The sequence below is a fragment of the Phascolarctos cinereus genome, unplaced genomic scaffold, assembly GCF_003287225.1.
Source record: "Phascolarctos cinereus isolate Bilbo 61053 unplaced genomic scaffold, phaCin_HiC Scaffold_1;HRSCAF=81, whole genome shotgun sequence".
NCBI lineage: Eukaryota > Metazoa > Chordata > Mammalia > Diprotodontia > Phascolarctidae > Phascolarctos > Phascolarctos cinereus.
This window is the reverse complement of record NW_027555514.1, coordinates 168,051,551-168,076,710: the sequence shown is the minus strand read 5'-3', so window position 1 is coordinate 168,076,710 and position 25,160 is coordinate 168,051,551. Positions and strand designations below refer to the sequence as shown.

The 25,160-nt window shown below is 40.8% G+C and overlaps 1 protein-coding gene across 2 annotated transcripts in view; it reads right to left on the bottom strand.

Moving 5' to 3' along the window:
* Window positions 1-992: 992 nt before the first annotated feature.
* ITIH5 (inter-alpha-trypsin inhibitor heavy chain 5) overlaps window positions 993-25,160 on the bottom strand; it is a 95,149-nt gene continuing 70,981 nt past the window's right edge. For both annotated transcript variants that reach the window (XM_020965021.2, XM_020965022.2), the window contains exons 10-14: window positions 19,978-20,540; window positions 17,129-17,182; window positions 11,113-11,229; window positions 8,197-8,574; window positions 993-5,756 (exon numbers count right to left, since the gene is read on the bottom strand). In XM_020965021.2, coding sequence (XP_020820680.1) covers window positions 5,458-5,756; window positions 8,197-8,574; window positions 11,113-11,229; window positions 17,129-17,182; window positions 19,978-20,540 — 1,411 coding nt within the window. In that variant the 3' untranslated portion in view covers window positions 993-5,457. The remainder of the gene's footprint in view (window positions 5,757-8,196; window positions 8,575-11,112; window positions 11,230-17,128; window positions 17,183-19,977; window positions 20,541-25,160) is intronic.

Genomic DNA, 25,160 nt, shown 5'->3' with positions numbered 1-25,160 from the left:
AAAGTCATGATTTTTAGTGTCGGCATCAACCTCTTTTTAAAAAATAAAATATCCTTCTTGTAAATCTGAACCATTACACTATAATTGACTTTCTAAAAATGTCTTTTTATTATTTTTTATTTTCTTTTTATGGATTGTAATAAACATTTGAAGTAAAACTGTCACATGTCTGTTCAGCTGTGTCTCTGCTTGCTGCAGGGGTTCCACCTTCTTTTAATCACAGCACTGTGGAATTGACCATACCCACCCTGAGTGACTTAAAATTCCCCTTAGGAAGCCTTTGAGAAAGAAGAGGCTTACATTATTCATGACTCAGCTTAGCCAGAAGGCACATTTTATTTGAAAAATGTGAAGGAAATTGGGCTAGCAGTCACCTAATTTACCCATCAGGATACAGTATTCAATTCAGACTTATGAGTATTCCCAGAAGCAGCTAAGGAAAGCCAATTCCAACTCCACATTAATCAACATGTATCGCCAGCTCTGTAGAGCTAGAACCAGAAGGAATATGAGAGGCCATTAAATCCAAACCCCTCATTTTACAGATGAGGAAACTGAGGCTCAAGGAGGTTAAGTGACTTGCCCCAGGTCACACAAGTAGTAAGTATCCGAAGCAGGATCTGAACTCTGGTTCTCTGACTCGAGGCCGATTGCTCTCTCCATTGTCTCCCTAGCACCTGTAAGACTGAAGTCATTTTACAGGTCACATTTGCATTAGGAAAGCTAATGTCCTGAGCTAATTTCTCTCTGAGATTCAGGTAGTGGATCCCCGAAAGGTCACACAGCTGGAAATGGTTTAAGTTTCATCTCTCGCAAGCACAAGGCACTTGTTCTTTCTGCACACTTTGTGCCTCTCCCTTCAGCCCTAAGCCCCTTACCACACCCAACTTTTCCTTGAACCACACTTACTGCTCTTACCATCATCACTGTCAACATTTGCCAGTCACTCAGTTGGCCCTAAGCTATAGACTGAAGCTGCCTTGTGTTCGGGGGGGGGGGGGGGGGGGAATGGCATTCTCAAAGTCATTTAGCATATGTTTATTTTATAGGTTAAAAAGATAGCACACAATTGTAAGGAATTGCCTTTTGTTCTAATGAGTATTCCAGCACCTCACTGAATTGTCCATATTCTTCTCCTTGGAACATTCATCCCATGAAAGAGAAAGGGACAATATGTTTCAAACTTTTATGTAAGCCACTTTCCCTTGTCCATTAACTTAAGAATCCAAAATCCACCCCACCCCCCCGACAAAAAAAAGTAAGAAATTGAATTCCGTGCAACAGAATTATTCTGAAAGAAAAGATGAAATAATGTGCCTTCTCTTCTTTATTGAGGTGGGGAACTATGGATATAGAACACTGCATATATTGCCACAGTTCACTGTTGTATTGATCAGTTTTACTGAACTGATTTTTTCTTTATTTGTTTGTTTGTTGTGAGAGATGTCTTACTGGAGAGGGGAAGAAGACATATTTAGGGATAGGGATAATGTAAAAGCAAAAGATAGCAATGAAAAAAAAGCTTTAAGATTCTAAAATTCCTGTTCATTAATACCCTTATGCACTGAGTGCATACACAAGTCCCTTCTCCATAGCTGCCTAATAAGAAAGGTACAAATCAAAAGAAATCCTTTGCCAGGGAACAGCCCCATTGTAGAATACCAGAGTGTGCCTCTGGGAAACCAGAAAGATTGTGGTCAAGTTCACTGAATTCACACAACAGCCTCATCCTGCCTTCTTTCTAACTTACCATAAGCACCAAGGACTGAACATGAACTTTTGGCAACTTCAGAATATTCCCAGTAGCAGAGAGAGCTCTTACAAGTTTCACTTCTGGTAATAGGTGTGTGGTCTAGTCAACTCATTTTGGTTTGGGCACATGTCTTCCTCTAAAAGAATGTCACTCCTCCTTGATAGCAAAGATGATTTCATTAAGGTCTTTGTGTGCCCAGTGCCTAGAACTGTGTTCTTTGGTAAGTAGGTGCTTAATAAATGCTTATAATTGTTTAAAGTGTGATATGAGCAAGGCTAAGGTCATTGGTCAAATCCTATTGGCTAGTTTAACTTTTCAGTCATAGAGTACATCCAGACTTCTAGCCAGCTTTTCCCACAGGTATGTCACTGTGCATGGGAGAAATCGAAAAAAAGAGGGCAAAGAAATTATTGCAGATCTTTAACCCCTATTACAGCAATAGCCCTTTAGAGCTGGAAAAGAACTTAGAAATCTTCTGGCCCATCCCTTAATTTTACAGATGGTCAAACTGAGGCACAAAAAGGTTAGGTACTTGCCCAAGGTTATATAGTGGGGAATCTCCTTAGAATTCCAACCCAGATGGTGTAACTCTAAATTTAGTTCTTAAAAGCGCCAAGTGGGCCAGATACATCATCTTTGTACACATTCTGTTTTAGACCCTTGAAGAGAGGTAGTAAGATCAGAAAATTAGAATGCATTTCTGATCAAAGCCAATTGGATATCCCATTCATTCCCAAAGCCCCGGAAGGAAGATCCATCAATGAGTCCTGCACCTCTGTCTTAAGTCTAGGTATGCCAAAGGTACAAAGATGTAAGGAAGGCAAATCAAGGACCTCTGGATAGCAGTCACTTAAAACAAGTCTTAAGGAGGCATCGCAAAATCCCAGCAGATGCTTGCTTTTTGGACCAAGGAAAGGCTGTCATGAAGCAGAATGAGCAGAATGTAGGAGGAATGGGGGTAGTGTTGTTCTAAGCCCCTCAAAAGAGGGGAAGGAGGAATAAGGAGGGCTGAGTTTTAATGTTTCTTAAGGCTTTGGCAGCCCCTTCTTCCTCTTCCTCTGATAATGGATCCAGGAACTCCCTCACCCAAAGTCTTCAGTTAAGTTCCTATTCTATTTGTAGTCTGAGATAAGGTCTGGATCTGTGGTTTATAGTTGTAAGGGAACTCCAAGCTGAGGGAATTCCCTCTACCATTTGCAGGTCGGCTCCTTTTACCTAATTTATAGTCTGAGAGCTGCCTAAAGCACTGAGAGGTTAACTGATTTACCAAAGGTCACACAGTCTTTATGTGCCAGAGGGGGGCCTTGAGCCTAGTATTTCCTGGCTTAAAAGTAAGCTTTCTCTACTACTGCTACCACTGGGAGATCTAGCAAGGGCATAGACAAATGAACTTAGATATGAAAAGCCACCTTGAGGGAAAATGGCCGTAAAATGATTGCCTGTTTCTGCCTTTAAAGAATCTCACCGTCAGGAAATCCTTTTAATCTAAAGTCCTCAGTCTGGATTTTGTTGAATACTTAAAATGGACAGGGTTCAACTCGGCTATATCTGCCCATCTTGGGCACTAACATGCAAAGTAAGAGAAAAGGACCATCAAAAGCCTGCCCAGTTAGGTCTTGGTTCTGGCTCATGCTACTCCCTTCTCTGTGTGAGTGCCAAAATGTATAACCACCTCCTTGAAGTCTAGACTAGTTGTCTCTGCACCTATTGTCTCAGAGCAAGCACCTATTTTGAGAGAGTACTGAGGGAGAGAGAAAGGGGATAGGAGGTGGGGAGGCAGAGACAGAGATAGGCAGAGAGACAGAGACAGAAAGAGAGAGACAGAGAGAGAGAGAGGAGGAGGGGCAGAGGGGGGAGGGAGAGAGAGGAGAGGGAGAGAACAAATGGATAGCAGGATAAGCGATATAACTGACAACTCAGGAGATCAATTCCTGGCCATCTGTTGTTGAGGACAGAGGTGGATGATTTAAGAGAGATTAGAGAAATTAGACAATAAAGTGACCTAAGCTACTACCCCTGAAGCTGTCTGGATCTGACTGTCCCACATGGGTGACATTTGGCTATTTCTGATGTTTCTCAAGGGAAGGCAAAAGCAGCAAACAATTTTCTTAATTCTGATTTCTCCCCAAATGCTAGGGCTGTTTTCACATTTCATGCGAGGGCTGGTTTGGCAGTCCTCCTAACATAAGGAACCTCTCCTGAGGTTAACGCTTGGCCTTCTAATACAGCTCTCGTCAAAAGAAAATATTTCTTTGGCTGAAAATTCCTGGCACCCCTCTTCTGTTTGGCTCCATACACCCTGCATCTGTCTACTTCCCAGACAACCTTCCTCTGATGTAGGCTTGTTTCACTTAAAAGACAGTATGATGAACAGCAGAGCAAAGGTGGAGAGATATTTGGAAAAGAGTGCTGATAAAGCTTCCTTTCTACTATCAGGCTTATTCTCCTTTAGTAATACAATTTGGCTTCCGATGGTATGTTTAAAAATTAAATGGACAACATTTGGGGGGGGTATTTTCACTCCCAGCCCCCTACAACTGTACCCTTCCCTCTTCCATTTGGGACACAGGTTTGGCCAAGGTCTGAAAAAAAATCAAACTTCTTCTTCACTCCCACCATGATTTCTGACTCCTTGGCCTATGTAACTCTGAGATGCTGGCATTCTTTTCAGGTTTGGTAAGTCAATGTGCAAGTTAATCCCTTACAGCTAGCTTGCCTGCCAGGGTCATTCTGCACTGAATCTAAGCCAGCCCCTTCCCCAGCCACACCCCAATTCCACTTGGGACAGCTCAGTTCATCATCTCCTGAAGAACCTTTCATTGCGGAAAAAAAAAATCATCCAGAATCTATCAGAGTAAACCAGAGATTTCCTAGGGCTTTGTAAGTGACTTAACACACAGCTGGCAAGATTCTCAGCATTCCAAGCAGACTAGTTCAAATACACATGATATTTGTTATTTTCCCTCCTTTATGGACTTAGCATAACTAAATAAATAGGAAAATATCAATAAACAAAGTCCAGTTATTTACAAATCCAGCTAATAAGATTTTAGGTAGAGAGGGACTGATCTCATATCAATTCCTACAGTGAACCAAAAAAAAGCTAATTTTTAAAAAGGTGAGCTAACACCGCAGAGGAGACTTTCCTAAGGAATAATAGAGTTGTTGGCCATTATCAAATCCATGTGCTATAACCAGAGACAGGCTAGAGGTGCCCTCCCATGCAAGGAGCTAGCCATGCATCCAGAGGACTTAGAAGTTTTATAAAGGAGAGCTCGCCAAGCATTGGTGTAAGGCAAAAGGCAAGGTTGCTGACCCAGGCCGGCCATTTCCACATCAAAGGCAAGGTCTCCAGTCAATCAGCCTGCATCACAAAGGAGCTGGTTAATGTGTGGCAGGTGCTGAGATACATGGAAGAAGAGTGGTGCCAGGTTAGAGCAATGTCAAGGTTTTGTTGCATCTCCCACTTAGTTCTGTCACTTCTTTCTCCTCTGTGGATAAGGTAGGGAAAGGCAAAAAGGGGAAAGAAGGAAGGAAATAACTTCTTCACCCAAGCTTCCCCTCCCTACCCTTTGACCAGCTTGACATCTGAGAGTAGCTGAGTTGCTCAGGGATGTGGTATGAAGAACTGCATACATTAGGATAGCTTCAAAAGTCATTTCCCTACCATGTGTTCTCATCTCCAGGGCTGGCATGTCCTATAGTCACTGGGATGTCCCTACTCCAAGAGTGGTCTCTGTATCAAAAGGATGGGAGGCTAAGTAGTCCCTGTACTCTCCATCAATGAGCTTGGCCGAATTTTTGGCAAACCAGCAGTCTATCTGCTCTTGTCCATTGTAGATCTTCCTCTGTTTCCAAAACACTGGGACCCGATGCTCTTTCACTTTTAGAATGGTCTCAGAGCTTAAGTCTGCCTGGGAGACTGAAGGCTCAGTACGGTTCCGGTTGGAGCCTGAGCCAACTGGCTTTTTTGTTAGTTTAGGCTCCTGGTTCAGGAACTGACCTACAGAGGGAAAAAAGAACCAAACATCGGTCAAACCCAATTAGCACAGACGTAATAACAATATTTGGCTCCAGTTTGGGTTAACTGAACATTTAGGACAGTAAAGGAGAATGCTCTGACATCAGTGGGAAACTTTAAGACAACCACAGTCTAAGATTTGGAGAGGAAAGAGGGGCTAGTGGATGGGTTATTGGACATGGAGGTAGGAAACCAGGATTCAAATCCTATCTCAGATCCTTACTATCTATGAGACCCTGAACAAATCACTTAACATCTCTAGGCCTCAGTTTCCTCATCTGTAAAATGAAGAGGTACAGCGCATGTCTTCTAAAGTCCTTTCAAGATCTACATCTACAGTCATTTTCTTTGACTCCTCCCAGAAGTCTCTCCCTTTCTCTCCATGTTTGGAGGCTGTTTTGTAATAGGCTGTTGCCTATTACCTTAGCATTGGAAATTTTCCAGACTAGCTCCATGGAGATCCACCAACCCTGCCACAGTCCCCTAAGAAAAGAGAGAAAGAGGCAGGGGTGACAGGGAAGGAGGACTAGGTCTTTTTGGTAACCTAGTCCCAAGGTCCCCTTGATAGGGTGAGGCACTGACTGTGTGTGCAAGAGGTAGTGAAGGTGAGAAACAGGAGGCTGTTTCCCCCAAGCTTCCCCTCCCTACCCTTTGTGCAGCTTGACATTTGTAGAGTAGCTGAGTTGCTTGGGGATGTAGTATGAAGAGCTGCATATATTAAGATAGCTTCAAAAGTCATTTCCCTACCACATGTTCTCATATCCAGGGCTGACATGTCCTATAGTCATTGGGATGACTATTTCACTTTGATATTCACAAACAGAATTTCTCCAGGTAAGTGGGGTTCTAGACCCCAATCTACAACAAAATTCATTCTTGATAGACAAGACCAGGGGTGGAGAACCTGTGGCCAGGAGGCCATATGTGGCCCTCTAGGTCTTCAAGTGCAGCCCTTTGACTCATTCAAAGAAGGCATAAGGCATAAGAAGGCATAAAGAGTCAAGGTTCCTACAGAAAATGACTTCTGTTTCAGTCACTGGGTAGCAGCAATAGTGAAAACAACTAAAGATTTAGGTTACTCCTCATCCCTCTTTCTGACCAAACTTCTAGTCAACAAATGACTAGGTTTTTTTTTAGGATATCCTTCAGTCACATTTTATTCCCAATTTCATCTAAGTACCTAGGTGCCTGATTGATTGGTATTTTTACTGATTCAATTGACTGATTCAAAGGGCTGCTCTTGAGGACCTAGATGGCCATATATGGCCTCCAGGCTACATGGTGGAAACTCCCCACCTCTGGACAAGACCTTGCTAAAATGCTCAGGTTCAAATAACAGGAAATCCAGCCTTATAAACCTAGCTCTGGCACAGTGTCTTACTGTTAATTTGCAGCAAGAGAGCTACGGGAATTGGCATGGTCAGTAACGAAGTAAAAGTATCACTGCTAGCTCTGTTCCTAAGAACACAGGGGATTTACATCAAAGGAATCTATAATGGCTTGAACTTCATTAATGCCACTCTGCAGAGAAGTGAGAAAACAGAACCTTTCACTTATAGTTCCCAGGATGCATTGGCTTCTACAGTCTCCTCCTATTCCCAGAAAGTCTTTATGGATGTCTAAATGGGAATCCATGCTTCCATATATTATGTTATATGAAAGCATTCGTATTAAATTTTCTAAAACTAATGAAACTAAAGCCAGGATCATGGTGGGAGGTGAGAGGTGAGATGAAGGAACAAGCATTTATTAAGCTCTTACTGTGTGCCAGACACTGTGCTGAATGTTTTACAAATATTATCACATTTAATCCTCACAAGAATCCTGGGAGGTAGGTGCTATTATTATTCCCATTTTACAGTTGAGGAAACTAAAGTCAGACAGAAAGAGGTTAAATAATTTGCCCAGGGTCACACTACTAGTAAGTGTCTGAGGCTGGATTTGAACTCGGGTTTTTCTGACTCCATTCCCAGTGCCCTATCCACTGTGCCACCTAGAGAGAGAGAGCTGGTCTTATAGACTGGAAGACCTCAGTTCAAGTCTTGCCTCTGACACATAATGACTGTGTGACCACGGGCAAGTCATTTAACATCTCAGGCAACTCTTTTAAGAATATAACATTTCCTCACGAGGAATTTCCTATACCAATTAAATGAAAGGAAGTGGGAAGAAAGAGGAATGGGGAGTAAGGAGAGGGGAGTGGGAGAAGACAGAAAGACAAGAAAGAAGAAGGGAGAAAGGGTGGGAGAAAAGAACAAAATGTCAGCAGCATCAACTTCAAGTTAAAGAATTTAATTGTTTGCCTCAGTATAAATAGAAGGGAAGCTCGAGCCAAACACAAGTGAGCACACACACGTGTATACACACACACACACACACACACACACACACATACACACACACACACACACACACACCTTACCTAAAAGCCCATGACAATTGGCTGAGAGTCCTTTGCTATTGGAGATGTAGAAGCCAAGATGATTTCGCTGGTAAGGAGCTGGATTTTTGTAGAGATGAATAAGAATAACAAAAGTGATTGTGCCCTGGATGGTCACTGTGATGTTAGCATTGGCAGAAATAGACAACTCCAGCCCCCAGCTCCCCACTACTACACTCTGGTTGCAAGGGAGGACCAACCTGTCCCCACCATCCAAGACAATCCTGTTTGGTGAGATTTCCAAGTAAGATCTCTCTGGCTTATTGATGAGGATGGTGATGGTTCGAAAGTAAGTCCGATACTTCTTGTGGCCATTTGGAGGAGCTGGGGCCCCTATTAATTCTCCATTCACTGTGACACCTTATGAAGCAAGGATGGAAAAACAAAACAGTGGTTAGGTAAATTGTTCCATTCTCAAAACAAAGAAGCCAGAACCACTACCATAATGACAACAATACTTGATCCTTTTTGTCTGTGAACAGAACAGTCAGAATTCTACTGACAATTGGCCATCAACAACCAGCTAGTGGTGACTAGACACTGACAAGGCTGTGACATTGGGGCTCTTGGCATTAGCTCTTTGGACCCCATTCCACCTCTTGCCCAATGACGCAAGGACTGATAAGGTATCCTGTGTGTCTCCAATTAGGAGACACTTGCTATAGCCCTAACCAGACATCTTAGGATGTCATCACTGCATCTTTCAAAGAGTGGGCATGGATGGAAACATTGATATGAACAGATGCAAAGGAAAGTAAATGGCACCAGGAAAATAATCTACAAATGGATATAAGATAAATGGAAAGAAGTCATAATAACTAAGAGGAGAAGAGTTGAGAAGTGTTTCCCTCAGTTCATTGGAAAGAAGAGAGGCAATGGGTATGAAGCATTTTATACTCTGTCGCATTCAGCTGACATGTTGGTTAGCTTTGCTAAAATGCTTTTTTCTCTCTCATTTTGTCTGTTACAAGGAACAACTTTCTGTGGAAGGCGGGAAGGGAGGGGTATATTTTTAAACGAACATGATGTAAAAAACAAAAGATATTAACATGTTGGGGGGGGCTGTTGTGTAGCGAGATAAGCATTGGATTTGGAGGGAGAAAACCTTGGTTTGAATCTTGCCTCTACTTCCTGTGTGGCTATGGACAACTCACTTGAGCTCTCCGGGCCTCGGTTTCCTCATCTGAAAAATGAGGAGGTTGGCCTAGGTAACTTCTGAGGTCCCCTTCCAATGCTATATCCTAAGACTTAATGAAGTTCTCTCAAATAAAGATGTGGATTTTCATACTGCTTGGCTGAATATCTTACAAATGGCAGCCTTACACGAGATACCTTAATGTCTAATGAAACAATAAGTACTGACATGGATTGTTCTCCCTGGCTAGAGATGATATGTCATTAGAGGTTACTACCGTATAATACAGCCTCACTCTCCCTAATTAATCCTCCTGTTCCATATCATCTTCTTAGCCATTCCAGGGGATGACAACTCAGGTGCCACCTCCTCCAGGAAGCCTTTCCTGGCACCCCCTAGTTGCTGGGTGTTCTTTCCCTCTTCAAATTCCCTATCTTTATGTATTTGTGTTAGTGTTTTATTCACATCACTGAATGTAAGTTCCTTGATGGCAGAGACCACTACATTTTTCCCCCTTTGTACTACAAGCACCTGGCTTAGTGACTCGCATATATTAGGGATTAAGAAAAGGTGTTGTTTTTTTTTCAATTGAATTGAAAACTCTCATTGCTGGAATGAGGAAACAAAGACAGAAGGAAAAGGGATGCCAGACTCTGCTGAATCTAATTGAGCATTTTATCAGTTGTGCTTTGAGATTTCTCCATATGAGTTTCCAGTTAAAAAAGCACTGTCATTCCATAGATAGCAATCAGAACTGATGATTTAAAGAAACCACATGAATTCTGGCAATTACCCTGAGGTTTTAGGGGAAGGGCCTAACCTGGCTTCTAAGGTCTCTGCTGAGTCCTTTGATCTTGGAATCAAGGCAGGATTTAGTCCTTAGGATAGTTAGGACTGGACAGCTAGATAGCAAAATGGATAGAGTGCTAGGCTTAGAGTCAGGAAGACCAGAATTCAAATCTGGCTTCAGACACTTACTAGCTGTGTTACCCTGGGCAAGTCACTTAACCTGTTTGCCTCAGTTTCCTCATCTGTAAAATGAGCTGGAGAAGGCAATGGCAAACCAGTCCAGTATCTTTGCCAAGAAAACCCCAAATGGGGTCACAAAGAATCAGATAGGACTGAAAAACTACTAAACAATCGGGAAATATTTAACAAAATAAATAAAAATACAATAAAACACAGATAATGTTAATATGTGATTCTCTAAGTCAATATATACCCAGAACAATTGTTATGTATGACTTAGTGGCCTCAATTTATATTTGAGTTTGCCACCATTAACCTACAGCACTGAGAAGTGACTGCCCAGGATCACACAGCCACTTTGTGTCAGAGGCAGGGTTTGAACCCAGGTCTTCCTGGCTTTGAAGTCAACTCTCTATCCATTACACCATGCTGCCACTGCTCTCCTTTAATGCATACATTACAAAAAGCTATATATAACAGAAGTGCACATTTTCATAATCCTTTTTCTTGTTCTTTTTTGCATATTGCAATGTTTGTGTTTGACGATGATTGTTACTTATAATAAAAAAGTTTTTTTTAAAGAAATGAGGCATAAAGCAGTGAAAGTATATGCCTTGTGCTGTAATGCTGAGTTCACACAGAGCTATAGTTATGGATGGAATTCCAGGCTCTTTGACTTCTTGTCCTCTAAAAATGGCGGGGGCTAGATATCTGGATCCCATCGGTGATGGTAGAGTGTACAAGTCCCTCTACCCCCTCTTTCATTTAATTCCACAAGCAAGGATGGAGCTTACCAGAGTCCATGTGATCAGAGACAAGTCTGAGAATGTCCCCAGGGTTCCCATCGATGTTAAAACACACAGTGAGTTTGCTCAAAGGGAAGTCCACCACAAAATGAGGGTCTCCATCCGCTAACAGTAAGAAAAGAGAAGAAAACTTAAGGCCGTTATTGAGTTTGACTGTATAAGAGAAGGCTGTGGGATAGAAGTAGGGAGGTCCCTATACACTGCTTCTTTTTCAGTTCGGTTGTGTCTTTACAAGACTCTTGTCCATGGGGTTTTCTTGGCAAAGATATTGGAGTGGTTTTCCATTTCCTTCTCTAGTGGATTAAGGCAAATAGAGGTTGTGACTTATCCAGGGTCACACGGCTAGTAAGTGTCTGAGGTCAAATTTGATCTCAGGCCCAGCACTCTATTCACTGGGTCATCTAGCTGCCTCTTCTTTTTCAGTAGTTTTTCTAATTTTCATTCTGATTTCACTACCAATGGTCGGGGTGGGGGGTAGGAGGGGGGAGGAGAGACATCAACATTATCATTAACATACATTCACATATTTTTTTTAAGTGCTACTGAAAACTGCCCACTCCCAAGCCAGCTTTTGAGTTAGAGGATCTAAGATCAAATCCTACCCTTGTCACTTATTACCTAACATAGGTAACTTTGGGAAAATCACTCAATCTTCCTGAACCTTAGTTTCTTCATCTGTAAAATGATGGGGTTTAGACTAAATGGCTTCTGAGGTCCCTTCCAGCTCTAAATATAGGCTTTTTCTATTGGATTTGGAACTAGGAGACATGGGTTTGGATTCCAGTTCTTCTCATACTAGCCGTCTGACTTCTAACCTCTGTGGTTCACTTTTAAATACTTACTAGCTGTGTGACGGTGGGCAAGTCACTTAAACACTGTCTACCTTAGTTTCCTCTTCTGTAAGATAGGGATAACCATAACACCTACCTACTGGGTTGCTGTGAGGATAAAGTGAGATAACTGTAAAATGCTTTGCAAACTTTGAAATGCTATATAAATGCTAGCTAGTTATTCTTGTGTAAAAAAATGAGGAAAAGTAAACCTTGCATTATCTACTTCAGAGAATTTTGAAGGTCAAGTGGGATAAAGCATGAAAAGTACTTTATAAACCTTAAAACATGATGTAAATGTCAACTATGCATCTGGGTGGCATGGTGGATAGAATGCTGGACTTGGAGTCAGGAAGACCTGAGTTCAAATTCTGCCTCAACTCTGGGCAACTCAACTTCTCTCTTCTTCAGTTTTCTTACTGGTAAAATGAGGATGATAATAATAATTAATAATAATAATAACATCTCTCTCACAGGGTTATGGTGAGGATTACATGAGATAATATATATAAACTGCTTTGTAAATCTTAAAGTGAGCTACTTTGTTTAGAACCAGTCCTGTGATTTCATTGGCAAAGGATTTCATTGCCAATGTGAAAACTCCCTTTGCCAGCACTGATCTGCATCTGCTCTATAATGGAAAGAGTTGCCAGTTGCCCCTGAAAGGTTAAGTAACTTGCCCAGAGTCACACAGCCAAAATGTATCAAAAGTACAACTTGAACCCAAGTCTTCTTGACTCCCAAAAGCAATTCTCCACCCACTATACCACACTGCCTTTCAAGTACATCCTTGTGTTGTTATTGTTTGTTCAGGTGTTCAGTCACGTCCAACTCTTCATGACTCCATGGACCAAACCTAGCTTGCAGAATCTTAAGCATAACCTTGCCTATGTGTGAAATGAGTACAGTTGTTCAGTAATTTGCAAATTCCTTGACATTGTCTTTTAGAATTGGGATGTAAACTGATCTTTTCCAATCCGGTAGCCACTGTTGAGTTGTCCAAATTTGCTGGCATATTGAGTGTAGCACTTTAAAGGTATCATCTTTTAGGTTTTAAAATAGCTCAGCTAGAATTCTATCACTTCCACTAGCCTTATTGTTAGCAATGCTTCCTAAAATTCCCTTGACTTCATTCTCCAGGATGTCTGGCTCTAGATCAGTAACCACATCACTGTGGTTATCTGTGATGTTAAGATTTTTTTTGTATAGTTCTTTTGTGTATTCTTGCCACCTCTTCTTAATCTCTTCTGCTTCTGTTAAGTCTCTACTGTTTATCCTGCCCATTTTTTATGTGAAATGTTCCCTTGATGTCTCTAATTTTCTTGAAGAGATCCCTTGACTTTCCCATTCTATTGTTTTCTTCCATTTCTTTTCATTGCTCATTTAAGAAAGCCTTATCTCTCCTCACTATTCTCTGGAATTCTGTATTCAGTTGAGTATATATTTCCTCTTTCTCCTTTACCTTTTGCTTTTCTTCCTTCCTCCGCTATTTGTAAAGCCTCATCAGATGGTCATTTTGCTTTCTTGCTCTTCTTTTGCTTTGGGAGGTTTTCGTTGCTGCCTCCTGCACAGTACTATGAACCTTTGTCCATAATTCTTCAGGCAATTTATCTACCAGATCCAATACCTTAAAGCTATTCTTCACTCCCATTTCATATTCATAAGGGATGTTATTTAGGTCATACCTACATGTTCTAATGGTTTTCCCTACTTTCTTCAATTTAAGCCTGAATTTTGCAATAAGAAGCTCATGATCTGAGCCTTACATCCTTGTGTACAGGGTCAAGTAAATTCTTCTGATACTGAGTTCTTACTCATTCTATGCATAAGTCTCTTGTCTTATAGTCTAATTTTTTCCCCCTGAGACCTATACCAAATACCCATGTTTACTTAGTTCCCCCTAAATAGTTATTTATTAACTAAGTAATGTGAGCCTGAACACCTTCTCCTTTGGGGGTCATAAGCAGCGGGAAGGGGAGGACTCTATCTTCCTTGACTTTTAGGTTAATCATTGTCTCAGAGAACCTGTGTATAGATTTCACTAACCCAGAAAGTCACAGCATGTTAGCGCTAGAAAAAACCTTAAAGCACATTTTGTCCAATGTCCTTATTTTACAGATTAGAAAACAGACACAGAGAAGTAACTCACCAACAGGCACATCAATCAATGATGAAGCCAGGACCTTTAAAACTCGGGGCTCCAGACTCTGAGGGCAGTCAATACTCTTTCCTTAGCGAACTAGCTCACTGCTACCTTATCTTCTACTCTCAAGTCCTTTGCCCCCTTGTCTTGAAACCAATCATGTTTTTCCAAATGCCAGCACTAGACATAATACTCCCCCCCAACCTCCATTACTTTTATGCACAAGCTGCTGAAGGGAGCTAGAGGAACTTTCAAAACTGTGTTGATATGGTTCCACTAAAATTTATGTTATCTAATATTTACTGGCCCCCACTGCAGCAAGGTAATCCTTCTACTCCTCCCTAATCAATTCTTTATTCACTCACCACAGCAGCTGTTCCAAATCTACTCTTCTTTCCTCAAACTTCCCACAACACTCTCACCCCTTAACCTCTTAACTGCACCTCATAATTTGCCACCAAAAAAATCCTGAGGCCATACTCCACAAGCTTCCTCTTATCCCCTTCTTCATATTCCCCTGACATCATCCACCATTATCTCCTTCACTCCAGACTTTGATGAAGTGGTGACCCTTCTTTTTTATCAAGGCCAAGGTGTCTACATGCTCCCTTGATCCCATCCCATCCTATCATCTCTAGCAAATTTTCCCCACTATCTTCTCCACTCTCTCTCCCTCACTTCAATCTCTCCATACCTCTTGCCTCCAAACAAGCCTTTGTCTCCTCTACCATTAAGAAAACCCATCACTTCATCCAACTGTCCATGTAAGCTATCATCCTATGTTTCTCCTCAGCTAAACAAAAAAAATTCCACTTACTCTTTTCTCTGTCTCACTCTCTTCTAACCCTTGTAATCTGGCTTTCAATTTCACCATTCAATTGAGTTGCCCTCTTCAAAATTACTGAAGATCTCTTAATTGCCAAATCTAATGACTTTTTCTCACATCTCATCCTTCACCTCTCTGCTCCCTCTGACATCATTGATCACCTCCTCTAGAACATTCTCTCCTCCCTCGGTTTTCTCAACACTGGTCTTTCCTGTTTCTCTTCTTGTCTTTACTCTCTACACTATCTCATTAGGCATCCATGGGTTTTATCTCTGTGCAAATAATTCCCAGATCTATACATCAAGCTCTAATCCCTTCCCTGGCTTCAGTCCCACAACACCAACTGCCTGCTAACATTTCAAATTACATGATCCATAGACATCTCAAACTTAACATGTACAAAACATCATCTTTTTCCCAAAGCCTACCCCTCTTCTGAACTTCCCTAGGTCATCACCATCCTCCCAGTCTCCCAGGATCACAAAGTCAATACCATCTTCAACTCTTTGCTCTCACTCTATGTATCTGATTAGTCACCAAATATTGTCATTTCTATCTTCAAAATATCTCTTAGATACATTCCCCTCTTTAATTCAGGCTCTCATCACCTCGTCCATGGACTATCACAATAAATTGTTGATTAATCTCCCTGTCACAAGTCTTTCCCCACTCCAGTTTATCCTCCACCCAGGTGCCAGTGATTTTCCCAAAGTGTACATGTCATCATCCTCCCACTCACCCCCACCCCCACTACATCTTTTATTTCTGTGCCTTTGTACTGGCTGTCTCACATGCCTGGAAAGCTCTCCCTCCTCATTTTCCCCTCTTAGATCCCTGGTTTTCTTCAAGAATTTGGTAGAATGCCATCTTCTTTAGGAAACCTTTAGTGGCACCTTCACTCCCCACCCTGCCACCTCCACCTGCTGCCAGCTGCTAATGACTTCCCCTATAAGGTTATTTTCCATCTACTCTGTATATATCTTTTATGTACTCATTTTTATATATGTTGTCTCTCTGACTATAATGTAAACTTGAGGACAGAGCCTATTATTTTCATCTTTCAGTAATATGCCAAGTATTTAGCATAGTGCCTAGCACATTAATAAATGCCTGTTGACTATTGGATTTGATTTGCACTACCCTACATCCAGAATCTCACCAATATTACTCAAAAATGCATTGGGAGAATCTGGCAAAATATACCATGCTTGACTCTGAATTTTCTAGAAGAAAGGTCCTCTAGATAGATAGATAGATGGATAGATATACATACACACACATACATACACACACATACACACAAAGTTTTATGTCTTTTTTGGTGAAACCAAAACGTCAAGGAGAGAAAGTTGTCACTTATTGTTTCTGCTTTTCTTGGGTATGGTAACATAATATCTGAGTCAGGTAACAAAAGGTTTTCTATTTATTTATAAAACGTTTTTCTACCCAAATTCCCCTACATACTTATAGGAAATGATGTTATTTACTCCAGATGAAGAAATGTGCAGATCATCAAGTTTCACGTAACATCCAAAAGAGATTTGCAAGCATTTCACAAGGAATGTGTGTGCTCAAAGGAATTAGATTATGTCAGTTGGAAGCTGAGTAGCTTTACTTAGCCTTATGAACTACTCAATGGATAGTATAATCAGAAAAGCAATAACAGAGATTTAGGGTCGAAAGACTTTAACTTCTTGAGGGAAAAAAAAAACCTTAGGCTTTCCGTTGTCATTCCATCTGGTCTTTCTTGTAAACTCAGGAAGTTTGCAAAAGAGAGTTTTTTGACATTTTGGTATAGGCTTCCCCTCTGAGGCCAAAGATATGCAAAGTTCATTTCAGAGCTATCTCTAAGACTGGAGGCTGGAATCTTGCCTAGTTCGAAGACTTAAAACAATTTAGCTTTTAAAGCTAGCACAATTATTGAAACGTACCCCTCTTATCAATCCTTCCTGCCACTTCTTCATTTACTGTGTTATCTCCCAAGCTTCAGTACAATGATGTAATGATGGTTCTTTTGGCATTTGTTTCACAGCTGTTGGCCTTGGCCAGATGAAGGGGATCCCTGCTCTCCTATACTACAGGAGAATATTTGGATGGGCTTTAAGAAGTTACTAGTTACTCACCTTCATTTAGACAGACCCAACCAAAGTGGGAAAAGGGATTTACCTCAATTAATCCATCCACACTTATATTGTTTTTCTGTACCTGATGTTTTGGAGATTTTAATTCTTGGGTTGTACTGTTTCTTGAAATCAGGTTCTAGAAAGGAGAAAAATGGAGCAGCCACTGTTAAAATGTATAAAATAAAAGAATAGGAGCAGGGAGAAGAAAAGTAAGATGAGTCAATTTTCATGTACATTTGATGTGCTTGAAAGTCTGAAAATTACCAAAAAAAATTCTGCCTCAGAAGATACATACCAAGGCTTGAACTGCAGAGTCTTAATTTTCATGATTAGATTATTCTATGCAGCATAAGGTTTTTTTTTTAATTTCTGTGAATTATTGGGAAAACATGTTCTGCCATATATGAATGATTTAATAATAATCAACTTTGGATGCACAAAGAGTGTGGCAAAAGTGGTGAGCACAGCAAAAGAACAACTTAACATCTTACTCATGAATATCTTATTTCCATTTTCTTTGGATTAATAAAAATTTGCAACTGTATTTGGGTTGTATCTCATCTCATAAAGACAGGTCTTAATTCTCGGAAGTTAAAGATGAAAAACTCCTAATATGTTGTCCAAACCCTTTCCACCCTTCAAGCATCCCCCTAAAGAGCAATATTTTTCTCTACCTCATTCTCTTGGACTTCTTTCTACATGGTCCCAGGCCAATATGATGCTGGCTGAATGAAAATTGAATATAAAGGAAAGGGATTATCCAACTGAGGTGAATGCTTTGATGATTCATGGGCCTTGGTGAATTGTATTTCCCAGAGAAACTCAACAAAATCATCATGGTTTTAAGGAAATGAAGATTATTTTAAGCACCAATTGACACCTCATGAAAATCATTTCAGAGATATTCCTTAGAGAAATCAGTTGGCTTATTTTCTCATTTCTGTCTTTGGTCCTCTGGACATTGTAGCATCTGAGCCTTATCCCTCTTGAAACTACTGAGATCTGGGTCACTGTCATAGGGCTACAATAACAATGTCATTCACAAAAGTAATTTTCCCTGTCACATGGCCTCAATGGCACAAAATAATATTCTTTATACAACCTGGTTCAAATCTTTCTTAAAATTATTCTACTTTTGCTGGTACAAACTCATTTAAGGAACTTCCATGCTTTGCTATAGAAGCATCTTACCATCATCATCTTTCACCTAGCTTCAAGAGTCCATGTTGTTCGGCTAATTTGGTGACACATATTTGTAGGGTTAGAGGAAAAAACCAAGACATATAAGCACATGCCACTAGGTTGGGCTCTCTGATTTGGCTCAGTTGGCTGCCTCTCACCTTGGCTATATATTTTGCAAGTATGTACTTTTTAACAGGTTGTCTGCCCTAATACAATGTAATCCTGGAGGGCAAGGACTGTTACACTTTTGTCTTTGTATTCATAGTCCCCAGCACAGTATTTGGCACAAAGTAGACACTTAATATATTCTTGTTGATTATTTAACCTAAAGAGTTAAAAACATGTTATCCAATCCCTGGTTCCACAAACCCCAAAGCATAATAATACTAGTGACAGAAACTTTACTTCCCCACACTCTAAGGCTCTGTTCTAAATTCTTTTCTATTTTTTGACAAAGTAGTTTTCCATAAACTTTTCATTCCCACCCTGCCCCCCAAAAAACTCACTCAGTAAACTTCAATGGCTCCCTGTCAACTTTGGGATCCCATGTAAAGTGCTGTGGCATTCCAAACCCTTCATAACCTGACCCTTTTCTCCTTTCTTGCCTTTCCAGTCTTCTTATACATTATTCGGAGAGACAGAGAAAGAGAGAGTTTTGCATGTTGTCTCCCCCATTAAGCAAGGACTGTTTTTTCCCCCTTTCTTTGTGCTTTGTTAGTGCATGGCGCCTGGCACATAATAAATGCTTGTTGATTTGACTTGACTCCTTACTATCTTTGAGATGAAATATAAACACCTCTGTTTGGCATTTAAAACTCTTCACAACTTAGCAACATACTACCATTCCAGTCTTCTTGCACGCTCCTCCCCTCCACAAATTCTGTGGTCTAGTCAAAATGGTCAACTTGCTGTTTCTCACACACCGTATTCCAACACCATGCCATTCCTTTGCCCTAGCTGTCCCCTATGCCTACTTCTCTCTTCTTCACCTCAGCATCTTGGAAACCCTGGCTCCCTTCAAGACTCAATGCAAATGCCATCTTTTGCATGAGGTCTCTCCTGTTCCTCCCCATTCTGCCCCTAGCAGCTGGTATCTTCCCCTTCAAGATTACCTTTTATCAGCTTTTTATTTGTTTTACATATTCCCATAAACGTAATGTCTTGCCTATTAAAATATAAATTTCTTGGAGCCAGGAACTGTTTTGTTTTTATCTTTGCATCTCCAGTACATAACATAATGACTGGTCTATAGTAGCTTAACAAAAGCTTAATTTATTGGTAGACTCTGAGTTACAATAAAACAAATGAAAGGAAAATTTTCTAATAATTCCAGGTCTTTGACTTTTTTTCTTGTATTTGTAATGAGCAAACCCCTCCCCCCTCACACACACACACACACACACACACACACATATTTGCCCCTCAGGAACACAATTTAATCCAATACTGATGTTTTTGAAAATACAGAGTGCTATTGATATGTCATATAATAATGGGATGTGTTTCTTTTCTAAGCCAAATGTAACTTTTTCTAAACATTTTGCAGTAGTCATAGCCTGACACAGCCCAAGTCCAGAAACTTCATACTCTGTTTTAATAACTTGAGCTAAACGTAAGCTAAGTTGAATCTAATGGGAAGGGGAAAAAGTAGAAATCTAGTCTCTTACAGAAAGAACTCTAGCCTTGAAAAAAAGAAAACAGAAATTCTAAGTAAACAATTTCCAAAAACTGCCATCATGGCCTCATTACCTGGTGGCATCTTCTTTCCCTGCAAGCTTTGCACAACTGTCTCTGGACCCACTGCTGCAGAACTGCCATAGACTTCTTTTGTTGCCACTGGAGCTGCCTCAGAGGCCAACTCCTTCACCTTTAAGGAAGTGAAAGGGGTGAGGAAATGGTAATGCACTGCAAGAGCCCGAGCCCTCTCCATTAAACGTTCTTTCTCCTGTTCATCATCACTCTTCAGCCACGAGGTCAGCAGCTCCTTAATAGTAAGGTAACTCCAGAGCCGCTCGATGTAGTTTCGGTCAGCATCTTGGCCCTCTGGAGTAGAAACCCCTGTGACATCATTCCCTGTGCTGTGGGACGCAACAGGAACATCTGTCTTGAGGACCACAAATTTCTTACTATTGCTTGCTGTGACTTCCACATGCAGGTTGTCCAACTTGCTGTCAACCAGCTTCCCAGCAATGATGATTTCAGACCCATTGAAGTAATTAGGGAAAAGAGTTTTGGTAACATGCTCGACAGAGCCAGGTGGATAATCAATTCGGATATCAGAGAGTAGAGGGGTTCTGATCTCATCGTAGAACCTGGAGCAGAGCAGTACAGAGGGAGGTTAAGGTCCTAACCCTGAAAGCAAGCACAGCCGAAAGAATGGAACTATGTAATACAAAGGAATCATACAATCTTAACAGTCAAAAGGTCATAGACTTCATCTAGTCTAACTCTCTGCTTGATGCATGCATGCCCTCTGCAATATCACAGAATCAGATGTTGAGTTAAAAGGAAATAGAAGACATTTAACACCCCCCTCCGTTTTACAAATGAAGATAAGACCCAAAGTGGTTAAATGACTTACCCAACATCACACACGGCACAAACAACAAAGGCAGGCTTTAAATGGAGGTCCTCTGGCTCCAAATCCACTGATCTTTCCAGCATACCATACCTGAGTGTCTTACACATCAGTTGGTACTGAAACACCTACACTGACCTAGAGTTCCACAGTTCCACTATTACACTGTTGGACTGTTCTATTTGTTAGAAAGGTCTTCCTCTTTTGGAACCAAAATCTGCTTCCCTATAGCATCTATCCACTGACCTTAGTTCTGCCCTTTGGTGCTACAAGTGTCCAAGCCTTCTTCTGCATGACAACCTCTCAAATACTAAAAGCCAACATACATACCCAGATCTTCATCCTATATCTTCCAACCTAAACAACCCCCAATTCCTTTAACTATTTCTTATGGTATATGGCATTCCAGTCCCCTTACCACTATGCTCACCCTCCTCCCTAACAAATGACAAAAGGTACCAGTTTAAAGAAACGTGGTAAGACTTGTATGAATTGATGCAGAGAGAAGTGAGCAAAACCTGGGAAACAATTTATACACTGGTTACAACATTATAAAGGGAAACAACTTCAAAAGACTTAAGAACTCTGATCAACACAGGGGCCAACCATGACTTCTGAAGAATGACAATGAATCATGCTTCTCATCTCTTTGAAAAGAGATGATGGATTGCAAGTGAAGAAAGCACTGTTATCAGACATGATCAATGTGTGAATTTCTTTTGCTCAATTGCATTTGTTTGTTATGAGGCAGAGACTTTGGGGGGAAAGAGGAAGAGTAGTGATAGTGAAACTTTTGAAAAGACGAGAAAGAAAAGAATGTTAATGAAATATTTGTAAAATGCATATAAGAGCAGAAGGAAGTTCAGAAGGGGGTACAGAAGGGGTACTACTGTGTGAAATTTAGCATATAATTCTTTAAAATCCATATAAAACAGAGATTCACAGTTTCACATATAACCTTCCTTTTCTTTGTATAAGGAAATCCATATTGGTGTTTGTCAAGTTCACAGTTTTTAAAAAGAAAATTTGAAAAAATGTTTTTAAGAATATTTCTTTTATTATGAGGAAAAGGTGTCAGAAATAGCTCAAGTTGTTGTCTCTTCACCAGCCAATTCTATCAAAGTAGCCAAGGTCTCAAGGCAGATAGGGGATTTTTCTAAGAAGAAAAATGTCCTTACTCCGGAGACTGTTTTTACTCATGCCTATGAACTCACTGCAGACTTTCCAATAAACATAACCCTTGTAACACTCACACACTAACATCCTTGACCACACTAATATCCCCTATGACCCTGAGCAGTAGTTCAAGTATTGCCATCCCCATATTAGTGATAAGGAAACCGGGGGTCAGAAAAACTCAATTTACTCAAGGTCATATTGCTAATAAGACGACCCAGACCCTCTTGAATAATGAGGTCTCTTTTTTCCTTGCCAATGCTAAAACCTCTCTCTTTGTGCCTTTGTTCCTATTTCTTCCTGTCTTCTCTGGGAGCCTGTCCTTTAAAATGAGAGCATCCTCCACCACCACCACCACCCCTTTAATTTTCAACCTCTCCAATTCACTGGCTTCTTTGCTATTGTTTACATACATGTCCAGATTTCCCCTTTAAGGGAAAAAAAACCAAAACCTTCATTTGACCCTCCCATTCTCTCAATTCATCATCTGAGATCTTTCCTTCCATTCATAGCCAAACTTTTAGAAAAAGCTGTTCACACTCACTGACTGTACTGTCTCACCTCCTACTCACTTCTCAACCCCTAGCAATTTGCTTTCTATCCTCAACACTCAACTGAAATGCTCTCTCCATGATCACCAATGAACTCTTTGTTGCTCATTTGATGGCGTTTTCTCAATCTTTATCCTCTTGACCCACCACAGGCAGGACAAACAAGTGAACTGTGGCAGTAAGGCATTCTGAGGAAGAGATGTGAGGTGGTATGTGCCAGGCAAGACAAAATACCACCATCATCTTGACCACCCTCTCCCCTCAGATCCCCATGGAGCTTACCCAGAAACCTTAACCCAAGACCCTTGGGAAGGGCAGTGTCCTCCAGACCACTTGCCCTGCTAACAGCCCAGACCTACAGCTATCACTGAGAAAAGCAATCACGCTCTTGGTGAGCTCATCAGCTCCCATGAATTCAGCTACCATCTCTGTGCAAACTACTGCCAGATCTACAAATCCAGACCTCATCTCCTTTTTGAGTTTGCATCCTGCCTCCATAATGGCATTCTGGACATGTCCACCTGGGATGTCCAAGAAGCATCTCAGCATATCCAAAATGGAACTCGTTAGCTTTCCTTGCAAACTGACCCTCTTAACTTCCTTGTTTAGCTTGAGAGGGCCACCATTCTTTCTATCATTCATGTTCTCAATGTTGTAGTTGTCCTCAATCTCTATCTTCTCCATCACCTGCCATATCAAATCATTTACTAAGTCTTGGGACAGCTAGCTGGCGCAGTAAATACAGCACTGGTCTTGGAGTCAGAAGGACCTGAATTCAAATCCAGCTTCAAACACTTGACACTTACTAGCTGTGTGACCCTGGGCAAGTCACTTAACCCTGATGGCTTCACCAAAAAAAACCAAAACAAAATAAACAAACAAACAAAACCTAAGTCTTGTCAGTTTTCCCTCTTCAACAACTCTTCCATTCATTCCCTTCTATCACTCACATAGCCTTCACCCTTCAGACTTTTTTGGACTATTGCAATGCCTCCTAACTGTTCTCCCTGCCTCCCTTCTCTCCTCTCTCCAATCCATTCTCCACACAGCTGACAAGTTGACATTCCTAAAACAAAGCTCTGACCACATCACTCCCCTGCTCCAGAATCTTCATTGGCTTTCTATTGCCACTAAAATAAAATACAAACTCCTCAGTTTGGGGAGCCCTTCATGATCCACATTATTTTTCCAGGCTGCTCATTCATTAATCCCCCTCATGCTCTCTACATTTCAGCCAAACTAGTCTACTTTCTGTTTCCCGTATGTGAGATTTTATCTCTTGCACAGATTGTCTGTCATATCTGTAATCTTCTTCTTCTTCATCATTTTCTTGTAACTCTTAGTTTTCTTCAAGATTCAATTCAAAGGCCACCTTCTTCAAAAGACCCTTCCTGATTCCCCTGGTTATTAGTGCCCTGCACCCCAAATCATTCTGTATTTATTTTGTATACATCTTGTATTTATGTATCTGTGAACATATATCCTCCCCCAGTCAAATGTAAGTTCACTGAAAGCAATGACTGTCTTATTTTTGGATGTATGTCTTCAGGGCCTAGCACATAGCATATACTTAATAAAGGACATCTAGGTGGCACAATGGACATAGTGCCAGGCCTGGACTTAGGAAGACTCATCTTCCTGAGTTCAAACCTGGCCTCCGACGCTTACTAGCTGTGTGACCCTGGGCAAGTCACTTAACTCTGTTTGGCTCAGTTTCCTCCCCTGTAAAATGAGCTAGAGAAGAAAATGACAAACCACTCCAGCATCTTTGCCAAAAACAAAACAAAACACAAAATGGGGTCACAAAGAATGTGACACAATTGAACAGCAACATATACTTAATAAATGCTTCTTGATTCACTCTGATTCCAAACTTTCTTTCCTTCCTTCACTCCATATTCCCTCCCTCCTTCCCTCTTCTTTTCTCTTCTCCTTCCTTCCTATGGGAGGATGCTTAATCTGGAAACTATACCATTTTTTTTTGCTTTTTAAGTAAATATTAGCCTTTGCCCAGCTCACGATAAGCTAAAAATCCCAGCTGGTTTTTACATAAACGGTTTTGTTTTTTGTTTTGGCTTTGCGGTTTTGGAGGGTTTCTTATTTGTTTTTGCTCAACAGAAGGATGTGTAATAGAGAATACAGGCACACGCATAGAGGCAAAATTTTAGCTAAATGATGACCTTAGGAATGCAATATAAACTGATACTTGCTCAAGACAATGGGATAGAAAGGAAGATTACTAATTAAGTACAAACACACATATTTGTCAAACATTTTCACCTAAAGCATTGACAGGTTAGGTTTCTCTGATCCTGTATAACTGATTTTTCAAGAAAATTCAGGACTTTACATGCATTCCTTTTAAGTTTCGTCTTCCTGATTTAACCTCATTGTCCTAGTTTGTCAAGATATTTTTATCCTAAGTCTGTCTTTCAATATATTAACTAGTTCCTACAGATTTTTTATCTATAAATTTGATAAGTATGCCTCCTATATCTTCTTCCAAGGCATTGCTAAAAGCTTCAAACAGAAAAAACCCAAGGACAGAGACCTGCACCATGCCACCAGGACTCTTTCTCCAAATTGACAGAGCTGTCAGAACACTCAAGACACAATCAATTAACCAG